The 20,936-nt window shown below is 49.9% G+C and overlaps 1 protein-coding gene across 1 annotated transcript; it reads left to right on the top strand.

Annotated features, from left to right (window-relative positions):
• The first annotated feature begins 20 nt into the window (after positions 1 to 20).
• On the top strand, positions 21 to 20,936 carry LOC124011512 (prostaglandin F2 receptor negative regulator-like). Its single transcript, XM_046324954.1, has 6 exons — positions 21 to 138; positions 2,189 to 2,408; positions 2,622 to 2,806; positions 4,769 to 4,876; positions 17,895 to 18,200; positions 18,294 to 20,936. The coding sequence occupies exons 1-6, from the start codon at positions 27 to 29 to the stop codon at positions 18,455 to 18,457; spliced, it is 1,095 nt and encodes a 364-aa protein (XP_046180910.1). The 5' UTR covers positions 21 to 26; the 3' UTR covers positions 18,458 to 20,936.

The raw sequence follows: 20,936 nt of genomic DNA, 5'->3' as shown, positions 1-20,936 counted from the left end.
TGTGTGTGTACCGTCAGGACGTGGACATGGGGGCGTATGCGTGCAGTGTGACAGCGTGGACTCCCTCTAGGCAGGGTGGAATGGAGGAGGCAGCAGAGTTCCTCACCCCCCCTCTGACCGTCCGATGGGAACCCAAGCGTAAGTAGTGACTCTCATATCATCTCACTCTTCTCCTCCCTCCTTCCTTATTTATTTCTCTTTTGATGAAACCACCCGAATATAGAAATGTTGCTATTTAATACATTTGTCATTCTGCTATGTTCAGTTGTTTTCTATGTGATGTGTTTGAGGTAATAAGGGACGTGTGTTCTGAATGGGAGTCCAAGCTAGAGGATGTAAAACATTACCATGTAACCATGGCTTGTTTCATGTTGGCTGCTCAACAGACATGGCAGAGGAAGTCGAGGCGCCAATGTATGTCTGACAACAGGAAAGCCTGTACCATGGCACACCACAAGTCTAGGGCACACACACACAGTGTCAGTCAGGTTGGCGTGTGAGTGTTTGTATTTTATTATGGAGCCCCATTAGTTCCTGCCAACGCAGCAGCTACTCTTCCTGGGGTCCATACAAAACATGGAACATGACATAAAACAGGACAAGAGTAGCTCATGGACAGGACTATATACAATCGGGAGGGTGGTCTACTTGATGTGGAATAGAGTTCCATGTAGTCATGGCTCTATGTAGAACTGTGCGCCTCCTGTTGTCTGTTCTGGACTTGGGGACTGTGAAGAGACCTCTGGTGACATGTCTTGTGGGGTATGCATGGGTGTCTGAGCTGTGAGCTAGTAGTTTAAACAGACAAGCTCAGTGCATTCAGCTTGTCAACACCTCTTACAAAAACAAGTAGTGATGAAGTCAATCTCCTCCACTTTCAGCCGGGAGAGATTGACTTGCATATTATTAATGTTAGCTCTCTGTGTACGTCCAAAGGCCAGCCGTGCTGCTCTCTTCTGAGCCAATTGCAGAAGTCCCTTTTTGTGGCTCCTGACCACACGACTAAACAGTAGTCTAGGTGCGATATAACTAGAGCCTGTAGGACCTGCCTTGTTGATACTGTTGTTAAGAAGGCAGAGCAGTGCTTTATTATGGACAGACTTCTCCCCATTTTAGCTACTGTTGTAAACTGTTTTGACCTTGACAGTTTACAATCCAGGGTTACTCCAAGCAGTTTAGTCACATCAACTTTCTCAATTTCCACATTATTTCTTACAATATTTAGTTGAGGTTTTAGGGGTTAGTGAATGATTTTGTCCCAAATACATTGCTTTTAGTTTTAGAAATATTTAGGACTAACATATTCCTTGCCACCCACTTTGAAACTAACTGCAGCTTTTTGTTGAGCATTGCAGTCATTTCAGTCGCTGTATAGCTGCTGACGTGTGTAGTGTTGAGTAATTTTTTTCAAAGCAGGTGGCAAAACATTGGTAAAGATTGAATTAAGGGACCTAAACAGCTGCCCTGAGTGACAGCTATGAGTCCTAGTTTCCACTGTTGATTTGAGTCTAAATAGTTCTCATCAGTCGCCCTTCGGCTTCCAGATTCTCACAAAATAACCTTTTTACACACACTCACCCAAACTGAACTCTGTGAACCGCGTAAAGCTGGTTAGATGATGGCGATCTAGTGTAAAAGCTATTGAATAGCGATGAGGATATACAGTAGGGAGTTTGTATTTTTCTCCCCCTTCTAGTTCTGACTGTCTTCCTCTGTTTCCTCCCAGCAACTCTGGGAATCCCCTTCTCTCTCTGTTCATCTCTCAATCTCTCCCTCTTCGTCTCACTCTCTCTGTCCATCTTTCTCTGCAGAGCTCAGTCAGTGTCTTTGTCTATTCATGAAGTCCGGACTTTCCTACTGATGGTCTGTCCACTCAGTCCCTGTGGCTACTACTGACAGCTGGTTGTTAGGTTAGAGTAGCTGTGGTTGCAGAGCGTCTGACTGTTTACTGTCTGTCTGTAGTCCCGGTTACTCCTTACCACTCTACTAGCCTCAGGCTCGATCTTGATTGATTGCACTGCTTCCCTTGCCATTACCTCGGTACCCGGCCCACACTATCACACAAATCCCAGTTGCTCTCATGGTCCTTGATTTAGGTTGCGCTCCAGGCAGCTTTCTAAGTCATAAAGTCAGTCTGATTGACTGACTCACTGATTATTAATTGATTGATTGATCTGTCTCCCTCCAGGTTCATCTCTAACCGCCGTGGCACAGCGTGTGCGTGAGGCGGTGGCGGGCGGAGCCACCTTTGAGATGAGCTGTACCATATCCCTTGTGCACTTGCAGGACCCGGGCTACTCTGTGCTGGTGCAGACTCAGGACAGTGTGGACTCTGCCACTAGAACCGTCCTCTCTCTCAGTCCTGACTCTGTACTACAACATGGAGGGGCTACAGACCCTAACCGCAGGTACACACACACACACACACACACACACACACACACACACACACACACACACACACACACACACACACACACACACACACACACACACACACACACACACACACACACACACACACACACAGAGTACTGAGCAGTATGCATCATAAGATGAATGAAGTTGTTGTGTTATTACTAGTGACCTATGTTGAAAGTAAACTGGGTTCTGGCTCCCAGGGACAGCCTGGTTCTGACTAAGACGGGTCCGGCTGAGTTCCGCTTCCGTCTGGCCGGAGTGCAGCAGGCTGACAGGGGCTTCTACTGGTGTGACATCACCGCCTGGACCAAACAACCAGGCCAGGCCTGGACCAAAGCTGTCAGCGCCAAGTCTAACAAGGTCCAGATCAACTTCCAGGAGACTGGTACGGGGATAGAACACACACTCTGACCACCACTGAGCTACATACAATATATTCTGTGTCCTACTGAGTCTATACCCCTAGACCACTGCTCACATATGCTGAACTCTACAATGAATATTCTGAACTCTAAATATACTCTCTCACATGTCCTACTGAGTCTATCACATGAACCACTCACAGACTCTAAATATTTACTGAAGCTCATGAACTCTAAATATATCACATGAACTCTAAATATACTCTCTCACATGAACTCTAAATATAGTCTCTCATATGAACTCTAAATATACTCTCTCATGAACTCTAAATACATGAACTCTAAATGAACTCTAAATATACTCTCTCACATGAACTCTAAATATAGTCTCTCATATGAACTCTAAATATACTCTCTCACATGAACTCTAAATATACTCTCTCACATGAACTCTAAATATACTCTCTCACATGAACTCTAAATATAGTCTCTCATATGAACTCTATATATACTCTCTCACATTCCCTGCATCGGCCTAGTTGGCTGTGTTTGATGTTCGTGGGAGAGAGATGTAACTAATTACTGAAACCTCTATTACTGTCTCTGGGGAGGTAGACCTCTTGAGCACGCTCTCTCTCTACATCTCTCTCACTGTGGAAAGACACGCTCTCTCTCTTACATTTGAGTCATTTAGCTGTCTTAGAGGAGCAAATATAGTAAAGTGCCTTGCTCAATGGCACATCAGCAGATGTTTCACCAAGTCGGCTCGGGGATTCAGACTAGCAACCATTCGGTTACAGGTCCAACGCTCCTAACCGCTAGGCTACCTGCAGCCCTTCTTCCTCTCTGTGGGGTGGAAGCTTCAAAACGGCACCCCATAACCAACCTCTCCTGGACAAATCAGTTAGAAGCTGCAATGATCCGTATCACTGGCTCTCTTTCTCGTGTCTGTTGAACCTGTGTTGGAGGAGACACCATACTAAGTCCCTCTGTAGGTGCTTATCCACACACACGCACTAGAGGTCGACCGATCATGATTTTTCAACGCCGATGCCGATTATTGGAGGACCCAAAAGCCGATACCGATTATTAATCGGCCAGTTTTTTTCTTTTACTTTTACATTTGTAATAATGACAATTACAACAATACTGAATGAACACTTATTTGACCTTAATATAATGCATCAATAAAATAGCCTCAAATAAATAATGAAACATGTTCAATTTGGTTTAAATAATGCAAAAACAAAGTGTTGGAGAAGAAAGTAATATGTGCCAATATGCAATATGTGCCAATATGCAATATGTGCCATGTAAAATATGTGCCATGTAAAATATGTGCCATGTAAAAAAGCTAACGTTTAAGTTCCTTGCTCAGAACATGAGAACATATGAAAGTTGGTGGTTCCTTTTAACATGAGACTTCAATATTCCAATGTAAGAGGTTTTAGGTTGTAGTTAATACAGTATTTTATAGGACTATTTCTCTCTACCGTTTTCGATTTCATATACCTTTGACTATTGGATGTTCTTATAGGCACTGTAGTATTGCCAGTGTAACAGTATAGCTTCCGTCCCCCTCCTCGCCCCTACCTGGGCTCGAACCAGGAACACATCGACAACAGCCACACTCGAAGCATCGTTACCCATCGCTCCACATAAGCCACGGCCCTTGCAACGGGGAAGAACTACTCCAAATCTAAAAGCATGTGACGTTTGAAACGGTATTAGCGCACAAACAGCTAACTAGCTAGCCATTTCACATCGGTTACACCAGCCATTAGGCTGATAGGAAATTGAAATCGGCCATTCCGATTAATCGGTCGACCTCTAACACACACACACACACTCTGACTGGCTCAGTGAGCTGAGAGGAGCTGTTTGGACTAGCACCTTTGAAAGACCTGGCGAAGGACCAGTGTTAGGGGTGTAAACGCAGTGAATGAAACCCCTGACCTCTAACCTCTGTGTGTTCCTTCCTGTAGGCCCCTTGTTCGCTGTGGCCATCCGCTCTGACACCACCACTCTTTATCCCTGGGAGACCGCCAAGATGGTGTGTGCCCTCAGCGTCTCTGGAGCATCCCCCAAGTCAGGTAGGGGACGACACACACACACTCTCATCGGGTGATGACTGTATCCATAAGACACAACCTTCCAGTGTTGAGACAGACTGAGTTAATTAGTTTCTTATCAGCTCTCCTGTTCACATCTCTCCATCCTCTCCTCCCTTCCTCCTGTCCTCCTCCTGCCTTTCCTATCACTGATCTCCCAGCTCAGGGAGGAGTGCAGTGTGATCTCTTATTGGAAGTCATTCTCTCTCATCAACTATCACTTTGTCTTCCTCTCCCTCCCTCAGCTATTAGATGACCCAACTCTGTGTCTGTCTGTCGGTCTCTGTGTCCTTTCTCCTCCTCCTCTCTGTCTCATTCATATTGTTATCGGTCTATATTCTTCAGTCCAGTCTAACACGAGACCGGTCAGAGATCAGAACAGTATTCTGCTCATAGCAGCTGCGTGTGTTTGTCAGAATGTGATTGTGTGATTATGTACGGGGGGGGGGGTCATCATTTTTCAGAACCCCAGCTGTCGGTGTGTGTATGGATTCACATGCATACACACACATACGCCTTCCTGTTATTCACGTGCATATCAGAGAACGTAATGGAATGTCATGGTAATCTTATGGGCAGTTGCAGCTTCTTTTCCTGATGGTGGAACATAGCAGTTACCTACAGGGAGACAGCTGGAAGGCTGCAGGGGAATGGTATTACTGAACTACACTGTTAGTCTGTTAGTTACCTACAGGGAGACAGCTGGAAGGCTGCAGGGGAATGGTATTACTGAACTACACAACCAATCAGCTGATTATCAAGACCTCTCGTTTTGTTGAATCAGGTGTTAATTAATTAGAGCTGGGCTGGAGTAAAGCCTGCAGACTCTGACCTGTAGCTTTAAGAATTCCATGTCTCATCTGTGAGCCAGACTTACCTTCGTATTAACTTGGTCATGATGCCTCACAATCGGTATTGTGACGCACTATTCAAGCCAAATTGTTCCTACTGATACTAAAGCGGATACATCTCGTTTCCTTCAGGTGTGGCAGTGGTTTGTTCAGTTTAGTCATGTGCCGACTGATACGGTATTGCCCAACTCTGACGTCTGCGGTGTCTTAAACTCACGTGGGTAGGTGTGTGTGTGTGTGTGTGCTGTCGTTTAGTCATGCACCGGATGGTGTTACCCAACCATTATTGTCTTAGCGTGCGTACACACACACACAAACACTATTTATTCCTTCTTCTCTTACAGAGGTGGGGCATATTTAATCCATATATTAATGCTGTTGATGTTGGATATGTGAGGTGCTGTAAAACTGTCAACAGTACAGCTGACCCGGGTGCTAGAGGGGGGGTACAGCTGACCCGGGTGCTAGAGGGGGGTACAGCTGACCCGGGTGCTAGAGGGGGGTACAGCTGACCCGGGTGCTAAAGGGGGTACAGCTGACCCGGGTGCTAGAGGGGGTACAGCTGACCCGGGTGCTAGAGGGGGGGTACAGCTGACCCGGGTGCTAGAGGGGGTACAGCTGACCCGGGTGCTAGAGGGGGGGTACAGCTGACCCGGGTGCTAGAGGGGGGGTACAGCTGACCCGGGTGCTAGAGGGGGTACAGCTGACCCGGGTGCTAGCGGGGGTACGCAGCTGGAGGTTGAATGTTTTGAAGGGGTGCGGGATTATATAACGTTTGGGAACCACTGCTCTATAGAAAGGAGAGTGACTGGATGGTACCTGACAGGACTGATGGTGTGGTGTAAGTGTTGAGTAATCCACAGTGATACTCTATATACAACATGTACAGTGCAGGAACAAGCCTGAGCAGGAGAATCACATTCCTATACAGCACTGGAATGGACCTACCCACAAGACCGTCACAGAGAGACCACAAGATGACAAACAGCCACCTTTCCTTGTTTCCTTTCCTAGCTGATATAAATGGACAGATGGATTAAAAAATATATATATTGGTCTATCATCATGTCCTTTCAGATTAGTGGACATCAAGGAAATGCATATATATTAGATCATTAGGACGCAGCCGGTGTGGTGATTGTGTGAGACCGACAGACTGCACGTGTGTTGGTGGGAATGTTGCACTTGTGAACTGATGCTGTTGAGAAAGCTAGCTAGCTGTTGGCCTGGCGTGCTGATGCTGTTGAGAAAGCTAGCTAGCTGTTGGCCTGGCGTGCTGATGCTGTTGAGAAAGCTAGCTAGCTGTTGGCCTGGCGTGCTGATGCTGTTGAGAAAGCTAGCTAGCTGTTGGCCTGGCGTGCTGATGCTGTTGAGAAAGCTAGCTAGCTTTGGCCTGGCGTGCTGATGCCTGCTGACCAAGGCTAACGGGAGACGTCAGATGTTCACAACGTGAGGAATGCACAGCAAAGGTATAGTGTGTGTGAGTGGTTGGGACACGAGGATGTTGTCATCAAAGAGCAGAGTTATGGGTTTGTTTGTTTGCAGTTGAAGCTGACAAGCAACAGCTGTTTTTCTCAGATGCTGTCGCGTCTCTGTACCCTGTCTCTGTACCCTGTCTCTGTACCCAGGGTACGGAGTCTGTTTCCTTAGGGGAGACACTGAAGACGTTGTCCCTGCTTGTGCCAGTTGCTGCCATGAGAGGACATAACATAAAAAGGACAACAGGAGGTTAAATTAAGATCAAGAGAAAGATGGAACATAACATTGTTTATTGGTTATAATTTTCTTTGAATGGAGTGGAATATGGACTCGGCCCAGTACCGCATCACATCCGGCCTTGATTGGTAGTCCCATTGAGAAGCGCACAATTGCCCCAGCGTCGTCCGGGTTTGGCCGGGGTAGGCCATCATTATAAAAAAGAATTTGTTCTTAACTGACTTGCCTAGTTAGATATAAAAAAATAAAAACATGTAAACCCACTAAAGAAGCATGTAAACGTCTGACTAGGATGGAACCATCCTTTACGTCTAGAGTAGTTCACTGAGTCTGTCTAGTCTCCTCTCCTAGCCTGCCCCACAGATTCAAACTAGCCTGCCAACCCTGTTCTCTTCTCCTCTACGGCCAGTAATTAATAGTTCTATTCCATGGTCCATTACCCCCTCACAGGGAGAAGAGGAGACTGGAGAGATCTCCTAAAGGACTGGTGAAGAGAGAACGGTCTAACTCACTGGTGCGGGGAAAGAGAGGCTCTCACTCAGGCCATTAAGTCCTTCTGGTAATAAATGGGAGGACGGCTTGAGCATAGAAATAGAAGGGGTAACAGAACAGAACAGACATGAGTTGTGTGTCAAATGGCACCCTACTGCACGATATGTCTCTTTGGATCAGCCCATAACTCTAAGAAATAGTACATTTTCCACATTCCACCCAAATATTGGCGACACAATAGAATTTACGCGACGTCATGACTTGTTAGCGTCAATTCCAAATGAGACACCCAAAATGGCCGCCGCCAGTCGGTCACGGCCCGTTGTTCGTAATTGGAATGGCCGTTCTGCTCATTGTGATTCTACGAGGTCCATGCAGTGTTTAGTATTCCTGTGTGCTGTGTTGTAGCAGCGCTTTATGGCCCACGTGTAATAGACTTTGTTCTATCAGACATCAGTGGCAGTATCCCTGTTGAGTTCTGTGTTCTGGATGCCTGTAGTGTCTCTACCACTATTGGTCTTTACCTTCTGCTGCTGCTGGCAAAACTAACTAACTCCCCCCTCTGGGGATCAATACATGGAATGAACCAATCAAATGTATTTTATTCAGTTCATTTCAATGTGAAGACAATCTAGTTTTATTTCTCCTTAGCGGTTCCTGGTGTTGATGAGATGGAGGATGGTGGAGGTAGAGGATGGTGGAGGATAGAGGATGGTGGAGGATAGAGGATGGTGGAGGATAGAGGATGGTGGAGGATAGAGGATGGTGGAGGATAGAGGATGGTGGAGGATAGAGGATGGTGGAGGATAGAGGATGGTGGAGGATAGAGGATGGTGGAGGATAGAGGATGGTGGAGGATAGAGGATGGTGGAGGATAGAGGATGGTGGAGGATAGAGGATGGTGGAGGATAGAGGATGGTGGAGGATAGAGGATGGTGGAGGATAGAGGATGGTGGAGGATAGAGGATGGTGGAGGATAGAGGATGGTGGAGGATAGAGGATGGTGGAGGATAGAGGATGGTGGAGGATAGAGGATGGTGGAGGATAGAGGATGGTGGAGGATGGAGGATGGAGGATGGAGGATGGTGGAGGATGGAGGATGGTGGAGGATGGAGGATGGTGGAGGATGGTGGAGGATGGTGGAGGATGGTGGAGGATGGAGGATGGTGGATGGTGGAGGATGGTGGATGGTGGAGGATGGTGGATGGTGGATGGTGGAGGATGGAGGATGGTGGATGGTGGAGGATGGAGGATGGTGGAGGATGGATGGAGGATGGTGGAGGATGGTGGAGGATGGATGGTGGAGGATGGAGGATGGTGGAGGATGGTGGAGGATGGTGGAGGATGGATGGAGGAGGATGGATGGAGGATGGTGGAGGATGGAGGATGGTGGAGGAGGTGGAGGATGGTGGAGGAGGTGGAGGGTGGAGGATGGAGGATGGTGGAGGTGGAGGATGGTGGAGGGTGGAGGTGGAGGGGATGGTGGAGGGTGGTGGAGATGGAGGATGGAGGGGAGGATGGAGGAGGATGGAGGATGGAGGATGGGGAGGTGGAGGATGGAGGAGGATGGGGGAGGTGGAGGATGGAGGAGAGGAGGAGGGAGGTGGAGGGGAGGAGAGGAGAGGGGAGGTGGAGGGGAGGAGAGGAGAGGGGAGGTGGAGGAGAGGAGAGGGGAGGTGGAGGGAGGGAGAGAGGGGAGGTAGGGAGGGGAGGATAGGAGAGGGGAGGTGGAGGGGAGGAGGAGAGGGGAGGGGATAGGAGAGGGGAGGATAGGAGAGGGGAGGTGGAGGAGAGGATGGGGAGGGGAGGTGGAGGGGAGGAGAGGTGAGGGGAGGATGGGAGAGGGGAGGTAGAGGTAGAGGAGAGGTGAGGGGAGGTGGGGGGAGGATAGGAGAGAGGGGGTGGAGGGGAGGATAGGAGAGAGGGGGGTGGAGGGGAGGATAGGAGAGGAGGTGGGGTGGAGGGGAGGATAGGAGAGGAGGTGGGGGGGATCGAGGAGTGGGAGGATAAAAGGGCCAGTGGAAGGAATCTTACAGCATACTGTTGTCAAGCTTGTTAATGGGAACACTGGTGATGATGATGTAATTGTTTTGCCGTCTTGGTTATTGTTGCTACGCGTGCGGTTCAAAGAGCAGTATGTTCAAGGAATTACAGTCCACTGAAACAGCTGGGACCAATCTGAGGCAATGTGATGGTGTGTGTGCTCGCAGGCATGTGTGCATGTGCGTGAGAGAATGTTATCTGCAGGGCCTGGTACAGGGGGTCTTGGCAGGTTCCTCTTTTTGTTTCTCTAAGGTGTGGTGGGTCACCTTAATTCCCCTTTAGATATCTTCTATTTGGATAGTGTAATGGGTGTTCATACAACTCCAGGGATGTTGTTTCAATATCTTCATGTTCTCTCTTCCTGTCCTTTGTTATAATTGTATTCCATGTCAAAGGAGGCAAACGGTGGCTTTATGAAGCTTTATAACTTAGTTCCCATTTGAAAGGATCTCCTAAGTGGCTTCATAGAAACACTGCTTACTATTCAATATAAAAGGCCCGGCTACCAAACTATTAACCCTTTACCCTCACAGCCCCTGTCATCCCATATACTGGTTGAAAATGGCAGAGTTGGTCATTAATGAGCACCTCAATTGGAATGCAGGGGCTGTACAGTAACATGTTGTATATGACCTCAGAGCTCAAGCTGTCTGCTTTACAGCGTTGTATGAGTTTCAACTGGCAGACGTTCTAAATGTGTTTATATGACGTCAGAGCTCAAGCTGTCTGCTTTACAGCGTTGTATGAGTTTCAACTGGCAGACGTTCTAAATGTGTTTATATGACGTCAGTTTCAGCGTTCTAAATTGTTTATAGCTCAAGCTGTCTGCTTTACAGCGTTGTATGAGTTTCAACTGGCAGCAGCGTTCTAAATGTGTTTATATGACGTCAGAGCTCAAGCTGTCTGCTTTACAGCGTTGTATGAGTTTCAACTGGCAGACGTTCTAAATGTGTTTATATGACGTCAGAGCTCAAGCTGTCTGCTTTACAGCGTTGTATGAGTTTCAACTGGCAGACGTTCTAAATGTGTTTATATGACGTCAGAGCTCAAGCTGTCTGCTTTACAGCGTTGTATGAGTTTCAACTGGCAGACGTTCGTTCTAAATGTGTTTATATGACGTCAGAGCTCAAGCTGTCTGCTTTACAGCGTTGTATGAGTTTCAACTGGCAGACGTTCTAAATGTGTTTATATGACGTCAGAGCTAAAGCTGTCTGTGTTTAGTTTCAACTGGCAGCGTTCTAAATGTGTTTATATGACGTCAGAGCTCAAGCTGTCTGCTTTACAGCGTTGTATGAGTTTCAACTGGCAGACGTTCTAAATGTGTTTATATGACGTCAGAGCTCAAGCTGTCTGCTTTACAGCGTTGTATGAGTTCAACTGGCAGACGTTCTAAATGTGTTTATATGACGGGTGGGTTAGAGTTCCCATTGTTGGAGCCTCTCCTGCCCATGATATGAGACAACATACACATGGTCCCGTTCATATAAAGTGGCGTGGTTTACATTGTTACCTAGAAACGTACTACCACTACTACTTTTACTAGTCTCAGCACCTGGAACTCGTCGCGGATGATTTTGGCTACTTTAGTAATTTAGTTTGTAATCTGAGCGAGGGGAATGCTGTAAATCTAGAGGAGTCCGTGTGTTCTGAAAGACGAGACGTTGAAGGATTATAATACCGGTTTGATGTCATAATGTGTACCTCACATTTTAAAATGTATTTAATGTAGGACTGTATTTTATAACTAGTAATGTTGACAATAGAACAGGCTTTCAAACGATGCACACCTGAACCACGTTGAGCTTTATAATGGGCCGTTTTTTGATTGACATGCATGTTACTGACACTTTCCCTCGACTGAGATGTCAAGAAGGCAGAGCAACGCCTTATGGACCTCTTCCCATTTAAGCAACCATTTTCTATGTTACTGAATGTATCCAGAGTATTTTTAGATTTTCATTATGAGAAATGCTGCAAAAAGTACTAAATGTAAAATGCACATAAAAATGAAGTGTACAGTCGTGGCCAAAAGTTTTGAATGACACAAATATTAATTTTCACAAAGTCTGCTGCCTCAGTTGGTATGATGGCAATTTGCATATACTCCAGCATGTTATGATGAGTGATCAGATTAATTGCAATTAATTGCAAAGTCCCGCTTTGCCATGCAAATGAACTGAATCCCCAAAAAACATTTCCACTGCATTTCAGCCCTGCCACAAAAGGACCAGCTGACATCATGTCAGTGATTCTCTCGTTAAGACGGGTGTGAGTGTTGACGAGGACAGGGCTGGAGATCAGTCTGTCATGCTGATTGAGTTCGAATAACAGACTGGAAGCTTCAAAAGGAGGGTGATGCTTGGAATCATTGTTTTTCCTTGTGCCATTATCATTGCTTTGCACAGAAAGGGCTTCACAGGCAAGGATATTGCTGCTGGTAAGATTGCACCTAAATCAACCATTTTATAGGATCATCAAGAACTTCAAGGAGAGCGGTTCAATTACTGTGAAGAAGGATTCAGGGCGCCCAAAAAGGTCCAGCAAGCGCCAGGACGTCTCCTAAAGTTGATTCAGCTGTGGGATCAGGGAACCACCAGTACAGAGCTTGCTGAGGAATGGCAGCAGGCAGGTGTAAGTGCATCTGCAAGCACAGTGAGGTGAAGACTTTTGGAGGATGGCCTGGTGTCAAGTAGGGCAGCAAAGATTCACTTCTCTCCAGGAAAAACATCAGGGACAGACTGAAAGTCTGCAAAAGGTACAGGGATTGGACTGCTGAGGACTGGGGTAAAGGTATTTTCTCTGATGAACCCCCTTTCCGATTGTTTGGGTCATCTGGAAAAAAGCTTGTCCGGAGAAGACAAGGTGAGCGCTACCATCAGTCCTGTGTTATGCCAACAGTAAAGCATCCTGAGACCATTCATGTGTGGGGTTGCTTCTCAGCCAAGGGAGTGGGCTCACTCACAATTTTGCCTAAGAACACAGCCATGAATAAAGAATGGTACCAACACATCCTCCGAGAGCAACTTCTCCCAACCACCCAGGAACAGTTTTGGTGATGAACAATGCCTTTTCCAGCATGATGGAGCACCTTACCACAAGGAAAAAAAACAAAGTGGCTCGGGAACAAAACATTGATAATTTCGGTCCATGGCCAGAACTCCCCAGACCTTAATCCCACTGAGAATTTGTGGTCAATCCTCAAGAGGCTGGTGGACCAACAAAAACCAACAAATTCTGACAACCTCCAAGCATTGATTATGCAAGAATGGGCTGCCATCAGTCAGGATGTGGCCCCGAAGTTAATTGACAGCATGCCAGGGCAGATTGCAGAGATCTTAGAAAAGAAGGGCAAACACTGCAAATATTGACTCTTTGCATCAACTTCATGTAATTGTCAATAAAAGCCTTTGACACTCATGAAATGCTTGTAATTAAACCTCAGTATTCCATAGTAACATCTGACAAAAATATCTAAAGACACTGAAGCAACAAACCTCGTGGAAATTAATATTTGTCATTCTCAAAACTTTTATTTTTCATATTTGTTCTGTTAAAAAAAATTCAATTTGGCCCGATCCATCTAGTCCAAATTCTAGGAGTGAAAAGGGTTAAGACTGACAACAGCCCAGCTACCAAACTATCTCTTTAAGACTAACGTCCACTGACCAGTCCTCAATTAGGTCTGCAGGAATCGGCCTGATTGGTCCGTTAGTCCAGCGGTTCTCTACGTTTAGGCTCGTGTCACATCCAGTCACCTCTTGAATCCGGACACCGAGGTTGTGGAAACGAGGGGTCGCGGTGCCCTCCGTTCCATCTCTATAAATATAGATGTATCCCTTCCTGCCTTTCCCAATCTTATTCATCATCATCATTACCATCAGCATCTTCATATGTTTTACTAAGTAGGCCTTGTATTAGCATTTTTAATGGACAAATCTTCAGTTAGTCACACATTGTCAATTGAATAGAAAGTGAAAATGTTACTTAAAGTTAGGATTCACCCCATAGTACCTAATTATTTATTTGTACTTCCAACTCCCCAGTGGAGAGAACTCTGTATTGGTGGTTAAGATGTCCAGTAATTGGAGGCTGCTGGACAGGACATCAAATCTGACTGAAGAAGTCATAACACATTCTGGGTCACTGGCACTGCCCTCGCTCTCACTGCTCTCACTGCTCTCACTGCTCTCACTGCTCTCACTGCTCTCACTGCTCTCACTGCTCTGGTTGCTCTCGCTGCTCTCACTGCTCTCACTGCTCTCACTGCTCTCACTGCTCTCCCTTGCTCTCTCATTGCTCTCTCATTGCTCTCTCATTGCTCCCTCTCTCTCCCCCTCTCATTGCTCTCTCTCTCTCCCCTCTCATTGCTCCCTCTCTCTCCCCTCTCATTGCTCCCTCTCTCTCCCCCTCTCATTGCTCCCTCTCTCTCCCCCTCTCATTGCTCCCTCTCTCTCCCCTCTCATTGCTCCCTCTCTCTCCCCTCTCATTGCTCCCTCTCTCTCCCCCTCTCATTGCTCCCTCTCTCTCCCCCTCTCATTGCTCCCTCTCTCTCCCCCTCTCATTGCTCCCTCTCTCTCCCCCTCTCATTGCTCCCTCTCTCTCCCCCTCTCATTGCTCCCTCTCTCTCCCCCTCTCATTGCTCCCTCTCTCCCCCTCTCATTGCTCCCTCTCTCTCCCCCTCTCATGGCTCCCTCCCTCTCTCTCCCCCTCTCATTGCTCCCTCCCTCTCTCTCGGCCCCTCTCTTCCTCCCTCTCTCGCGGCTCCCTCCCCCTCTCATTGCTCCCTCCCTCTCTCTCGCGGCTCCCTCCCTCTCATTGCTCCCTCCCTCTCTCTCCCTCTCATTGCTCCCTCTCTCTCCCTCTCGCGGCTCCCTCCCTCTCTCTCGCGGCTCCCTCCCTCTCTCTCGCGGCTCCCTCCCTCTCTCTCCGGCTCCCTCCCCCTCTCATTGCTCCCTCCCTCTCTCTCCCTCCCTCATTCTCCCGGCTCTCTCCCCTCTCTCGGCTCCCTCCCTCTCTCTCGCGGCTCCCTCCCTCTCTCTTGCTCCCTCCCTCTCTCTCGCGGCCCCTCCCTCTCTTGCTCCCTCCCTCTCTCTCGCGGCTCCCTCCATTCTCTCCGGCTCCCTCCCCTCTCTCATTGCTCCCTCCCTCTCTCTCGCGGCTCCCTCCCTCTCTCTCGCGGCTCCCTCCCTCTCTTGCTCCCTCCCTCTCTCTCGCGGCTCCCTCCCTCTCATTGCGGCTCCCTCCCTCTCTCTCGCGGCTCCCTCCCCTCTCATTGCTCCCTCCCTCTCTCTCGCGGCTCCCTCCCTCTCTCTCGCGGCCCCTCCCTCTCTCTCGGCTCCCTCCCTCTCTCTGCTCCCTCCCTCTCTCTCGGCTCCCTCCCTCTCTTGCTCCCTCCCTCTCTCTCGCGGCTCCCTCCCTCTCTCTGCGGCTCCCTCCCTCTCTCTCCCCCTCTCATTGCTCCCTCCCTCTCTCTCCCCCTCTCTGCTCCCTCCCTCTCTCTCCCCCTCTCATTGCTCCCTCCCTCTCTCTCCCCCTCTCGCGGCTCCCTCCCTCTCTCTCGCGGCTCCCTCCCTCCTCTCCCCTCTCTCCCCCCTCTCTCCCCTCTCCCTCCCCTCTCTCTCCCCTCTCGCGGCTCCCTCCCCTCTCTCTCCCCCTCTCGCGGCTCCCTCCCTCTCTCTCCCCCTCTCCGGCTCCCTCCCTCTCCTCTCCCTCTCGCGGCTCCCTCCCTCTCTCTCGCGGCTCCCTCCCTCTCTCTCGCGGCTCCCTCCCCTCTCTCTCGCGGCTCCCTCCCTCTCTCTCGCGGCTCCCTCCCTCTCTCTCGCGGCTCCCTCCCTCTCTCTCGCGGCTCCCTCCCCTCTCTCGCGGCTCCCTCCCTCTCTCTCGCGGCTCCCTCCCTCTCTCTCGCGGCTCCCTCTCTCTCTCCCTCCCTCCCTCTCTCTCGCGGCTCCCTCCCCCTCTCTCGCGGCTCCCTCCCCTCTCTCGCGGCTCCCTCCCCCTCTCTCGCGGCTCCCTCCCCTCTCTCGCGGCTCCCTCCCCCTCTCTCGCGGCTCCCTCCCCCTCTCGCGGCTCCCTCCCCCTCTCTCGCGGCTCCCTCCCCCTCTCTCGCGGCTCCCTCCCCCTCTCTCGCGGCTCCCTCCCCTCTCTCGCGGCTCCCTCCCTCTCTCTCGCGGCTCCCTCCCTCTCTCGCGGCTCCCTCCCCTCTCGCGGCTCCCCCCCCTCTCGCGGCTCCCCCCTCTCTCGCGCGGCTCCCTCCCCTCTCTCGCGGCTCCCTCCCTCTCTCTCGCGGCTCCCTCCCTCTCTCTCGCGGCTCCCTCCCTCTCTCTCGCGGCTCCCTCCCTCTCTCTCGCGGCTCCCTCCCTCTCTCTCGCGGCTCCCTCCCTCTCTCTCGCGGCTCCCTCCCTCTCTCGCGCGGCTCCCTCCCTCTCTCGCGCGGCTCCCTCCCCTCTCTCGCGGCTCCCTCCCTCTCTCCCCCTCGCGCGGCTCCCTCCCTCTCTCTCCCCTCTCGCGGCTCCCTCCCTCCCCCTCTCGCGCTCCCCCCCCTCCCCTCTCTCCCCCTCGCGCGGCTCCCTCCCCCTCTCTCCCCCTCTCGCGGCTCCCTCCCTCTCTCTCCCCTCTCGCGGCTCCCTCCCTCTCTCTCCCCCTCTCGCGGCTCCCTCTCCTTTTCTTGTTCTCTTTTTTTCTTCTTGTTCCTCTTTCTGTGAGATGTTCTCTAAAGGTGGCTGTAGAGACACACACATAGTATTGATGTGTAATCTGTGTGTGGGTGGGACAGTAATGATAGTCCCTTTTAGACACATTAATGACCGGTTAAAGCTGCTCCTCTAGACCTTTGCTACGAGCCCCTAGCACAGAAACACAGATGTATGAATACATGGACAGAGAAACAGATGTATCCATATGGAAGATGTGTACTGTGTTCTATGTTCTCTCAGTGATATCATGTCTACATGTGGAGTTTTCTTCAGATCCATAAATTCCCATCACAGATCAACATTGAGACGGTGGCAACACCCGAAACTAACTGTAGGTTCAGCGATAGGCTGATAAAACCTTTGGCCTCAACCACATGGGAAGGATTTCTATAAAATACTTAATTTTCTCCTCCCCCTTCCACTTCTGTGTCTCCATCCAGTCCCCTCCCCCTCTCTTCTCTCTCTAGCCAGTCTCCCCTCCATGTCTCTCCCTGTCTCTCTAGCCAGTCTCCCCTCCATGTCTCTCCCTGTCGCTCTAGCCAGCCTCCCCTCCATGTCTCTCCCTGTCGCTCTGGCCAGCCTCCCCTCCATGTCTCTCCCTGTCGCTCTGGCCAGTCTCCCCTCCATGTCTCTCCTTGTCGCTCTGGCCAGTCTCCCCTCCATGTCTCTCCCTGTCGCTCTGGCCAGTCTCCCCTCCATGTCGCTCTGGCCAGTCTCCCCTCCATGTCGCTCTGGCCAGTCTCCCCTCCAGGTCGCTCTGGCCAGTCTCCCCTCCAGGTCGCTCTGGCCAGTCTCCCCTCCAGGTCGCTCTGGCCAGTCTCCCCTCCAGGTCGCTCTGGCCAGTCTCCCCTCCAGGTCGCTCTGGCCAGTCTCCCCTCCAGGTCTCTCTGGCCAGTCTCCCCTCCAGGTCTCTCTGGCCAGTCTCCCCTCCAGGTCTCTCTGGCCAGTCTCCCCTCCAGGTCTCTCTGGCCAGTCTCCCCTCCAGGTCTCTCTGGCCAGTCTCCCCTCCAGGTCTCTCTGGCCAGTCTCCCCTCCAGGTCTCTCTGGCCAGTCTCCCCTCCAGGTCTCTCTGGCCAGTCTCCCCTCCAGGTCTCTCTGGCCAGTCCCCTCTTCCTATCCCTACATCCAGTTTCAATCTGCTGATAGCTGTATTAAATAAACCCAATGAAGTGGTTTTAATAGAATTCTCTCCTTTTCCTCCCTCAGATGACCTGTCCTACGAGGTACGTTGGTACCTCACGCGGCTGAGGGGGGGGAACAAGGGCACCCTACTGGCCAGCGTGGACCGCTTCGGTCTGGTCAAGAAGGAGGTGCGCAACGCCAGCAGTGACGTGTCCCTGGAGCGCACAGACACACACACCTACGCCCTGAACATCCACGCCACCCAGGACAGCGACAGCGGGGAGTACCACTGCCAGGCCACGCCCTGGTACCTGTCTGCCTCCACAGGGGCCTGGACACATGGGGCAGAACTCACCTCTACCAGGGTGTTCCTCACTGTACGATTCCCCAGTGAGTAAGGATGGGGGGGGGCACTGTGTGTTGTGTGTGTGAGTACAGTAACTAACACTTTCTCTCTCGGTCTGTCTGTCTGTCTCCCTCCAGTGTGGGACTCTCTGAAGCTGCCTCTGCTGTACGGTTCTGTAGCCTCTGTGTCCGTGGGGCTCTTCTCTCTCCTCCTGGGTTTCATCTGTGCCCACTGCTGCTGCCGCAACACCACACACACCCCCCGCTCACGCAACAAACTCATGGACCTGGAGATGGATTGACTAGCACAGGCCCGCTGGAGCGACCACCGCTTCTCCAGCTGATGAACTACGAGCACGCGCACGTTACCGCGCCGGCACATTACCACGGCAACGGCAGACAATTGACCAATCACAGCCCTTCGGGTGCGCTCCGTGGAGCTTTTAAGCGCACCAACGGGAGAGGAGGAGATAGGACAATAGGACATTTACTGTGGAGCTGTAGAGGGGAAAAAACCACTGAACTGAATCAACTGCTAAAGAAGAGTGCAGGATATCTAGTCTGCCTATGTGACCGTATTGATGTTAGGTATTGCACAGAACAGCCCTGGAGTATTCCTACCTTAGTGCACTTTGTCTACGTTTGTCCTCATCACTAGTTTTTGAAATGAGACTTTTAAATGGAGGTGTGTGTGTGTCTGTATACCATATTTGTGCTGTTTGCCACACCTGAGGCTGGGAAAGAGAGCCGCTTTACCCATTTTGTCCTGCCCTGTTCCTGGTGTGATGTCATCCTGGTGTGATGACATTTCAGTGACTCGACAGCAACTAGCCAGGTTCCTTGGTGCACGTTGATGACCTCAGAAGCTCTCCTCTAGAGCGAGTGAAAGACACTTAAGGACCCAGAGCTCACCTGCTGTAACCCCCTACACTGACACTGGTGCTACCCCCACTGTGAAGGACGTTGATGTTATGTTGGACCTAGGGTTTATATGGGGCAGGTTGAGGAGCAAGCTGGCCAATAAGAGAGTGGACTAGTGGTGGTGACTGAGAGGAGTGGTATGATATGGACTGACACAGTCAGAGGGAGACTGTTTATATAGGTAGCATACTGGATTAATGCGTGGAACCTGCAGTCCTCCACACACTCTCCCAGCCAATGCCTGGCTCTAGCTGAAGGAGTCCCAACGTGGCTTCCTCGTCTCCTCTCCTTCATCTGCACTGATCAATAAACACAGGATGGATCTAAGCAATATAATGTTTGAAGCCTACCCGTTTCATTCACATCAGTGCAGATGAAGCGAAGAAGACGGGACGAGGAAGCAAGAGCATGGAGATACACCCCTGGAATGCAATGGAGAAGGATTTGAGATAGAACTGTCAATAAACCCATTCCTGAAAGCAACCTCCATGTCACCTCCCAGTTTTTAGTAGGGCCCAGTCACTTAGGGAGTCTTCTTCCCCTGTCTCTGGTACAGTACAATAGCTGTGTGTCCATAGAAAGGACTATGCTGTGTTTGTATGGGGCTGGGGCTCTCAGGGCTGTTGTGTGTGTTAGTGGTTGGCCCAGCAGTATTCTGCCCAGCGACAAAGACCAGCCCTACCCTCTACTAATTACCCCAACCTAGACCCAGAAGGCCCTTTTAGAATGGTCCTGTACCTGATGTCAACTCCCACCACTGAAATGCTACCCTGTCTGTACACACACACTCTATATGCTGTCAACACTCAACATACTGAAATGCTACCCTGTCTGTACACACACACTCTATATGCTGTCAACACTCAACATACTGAAATGCTACCCTGTCTGTACACACACACACACACACACACACACACACACACACACACACACACACACACACACACTATATGCAGTCAACACTCAACATACTGACATGCACACCAACAGTTAAACACACACTCCTCTTATCCATTGCCATGTACCTCAACATCTACAAATCAAATCACACTCCTCGTGCACACGCACGTTCAACCCTACACACACACTGTCCTGTATACACACTGTCCTGTATACACACTACCAATGTAACCCTGAGTGAATGCACATCTTGTGAGAGGCACCAGCTGTATCTAGGTTCTGGCCAGGTACCAACTGGGGCTTTGGCTCTGGGATCTGACCTGGTTTAACTCACTAGCGCCCCCGATGGGAGAAGAGCTGCTGTGTGCCAATCAATAAACCAGGACCCTGTTAAAATACTTAGAAATTGCATCCTTCTTGATCTGACATGACTGGATTGGTGAAAGATGTGTAGTGGAACCCTGGCTATCAGCTGCCATACATCATGTACTTGAAGGAAAGAGATGCATTTTATAGTATTGGTATCAGGCCTCGAGCTGTCCCACTGTGTGGGTGAAAGGTGTCCCTAAGCACTGACCCAAGGTCTGTTCTGTGTGCAACCTTGTAAGTATTTAGTTCAGATTTGGACTTGGGGAAGCTGATCCGAGATCTATTCGAAGACCCTCCCTAAAGTCTAGAACCACAGACCGATAGGACCACCGCCAACACAAAACACTGCAAGTTCTTTAAAAAAAATCCTTACTGTCATTTTATTTTTTGTAATTTGAAATAGATTTCTAAGTCTTTTTGTAAACGATTGTCAAGCCCGATATGGATTTTTATCTGACATGAATATCTTATTCTGTGCCGATGTTTCTCTGGGTAACGATCAATCAGGGTTTTTTATGATTCGCCTCTGCTTCCAGGCCTCTGAAAAACTTCAAATATTTCTGCCAGAATAAATGTTTTATAACAGTA

The sequence above is a fragment of the Oncorhynchus gorbuscha genome, linkage group LG23 (genome assembly GCF_021184085.1).
Source record: "Oncorhynchus gorbuscha isolate QuinsamMale2020 ecotype Even-year linkage group LG23, OgorEven_v1.0, whole genome shotgun sequence".
Taxonomy (NCBI): Eukaryota; Metazoa; Chordata; class Actinopteri; order Salmoniformes; family Salmonidae; genus Oncorhynchus; species Oncorhynchus gorbuscha.
This window is presented reverse-complemented; position numbering and strand designations above follow the sequence as displayed.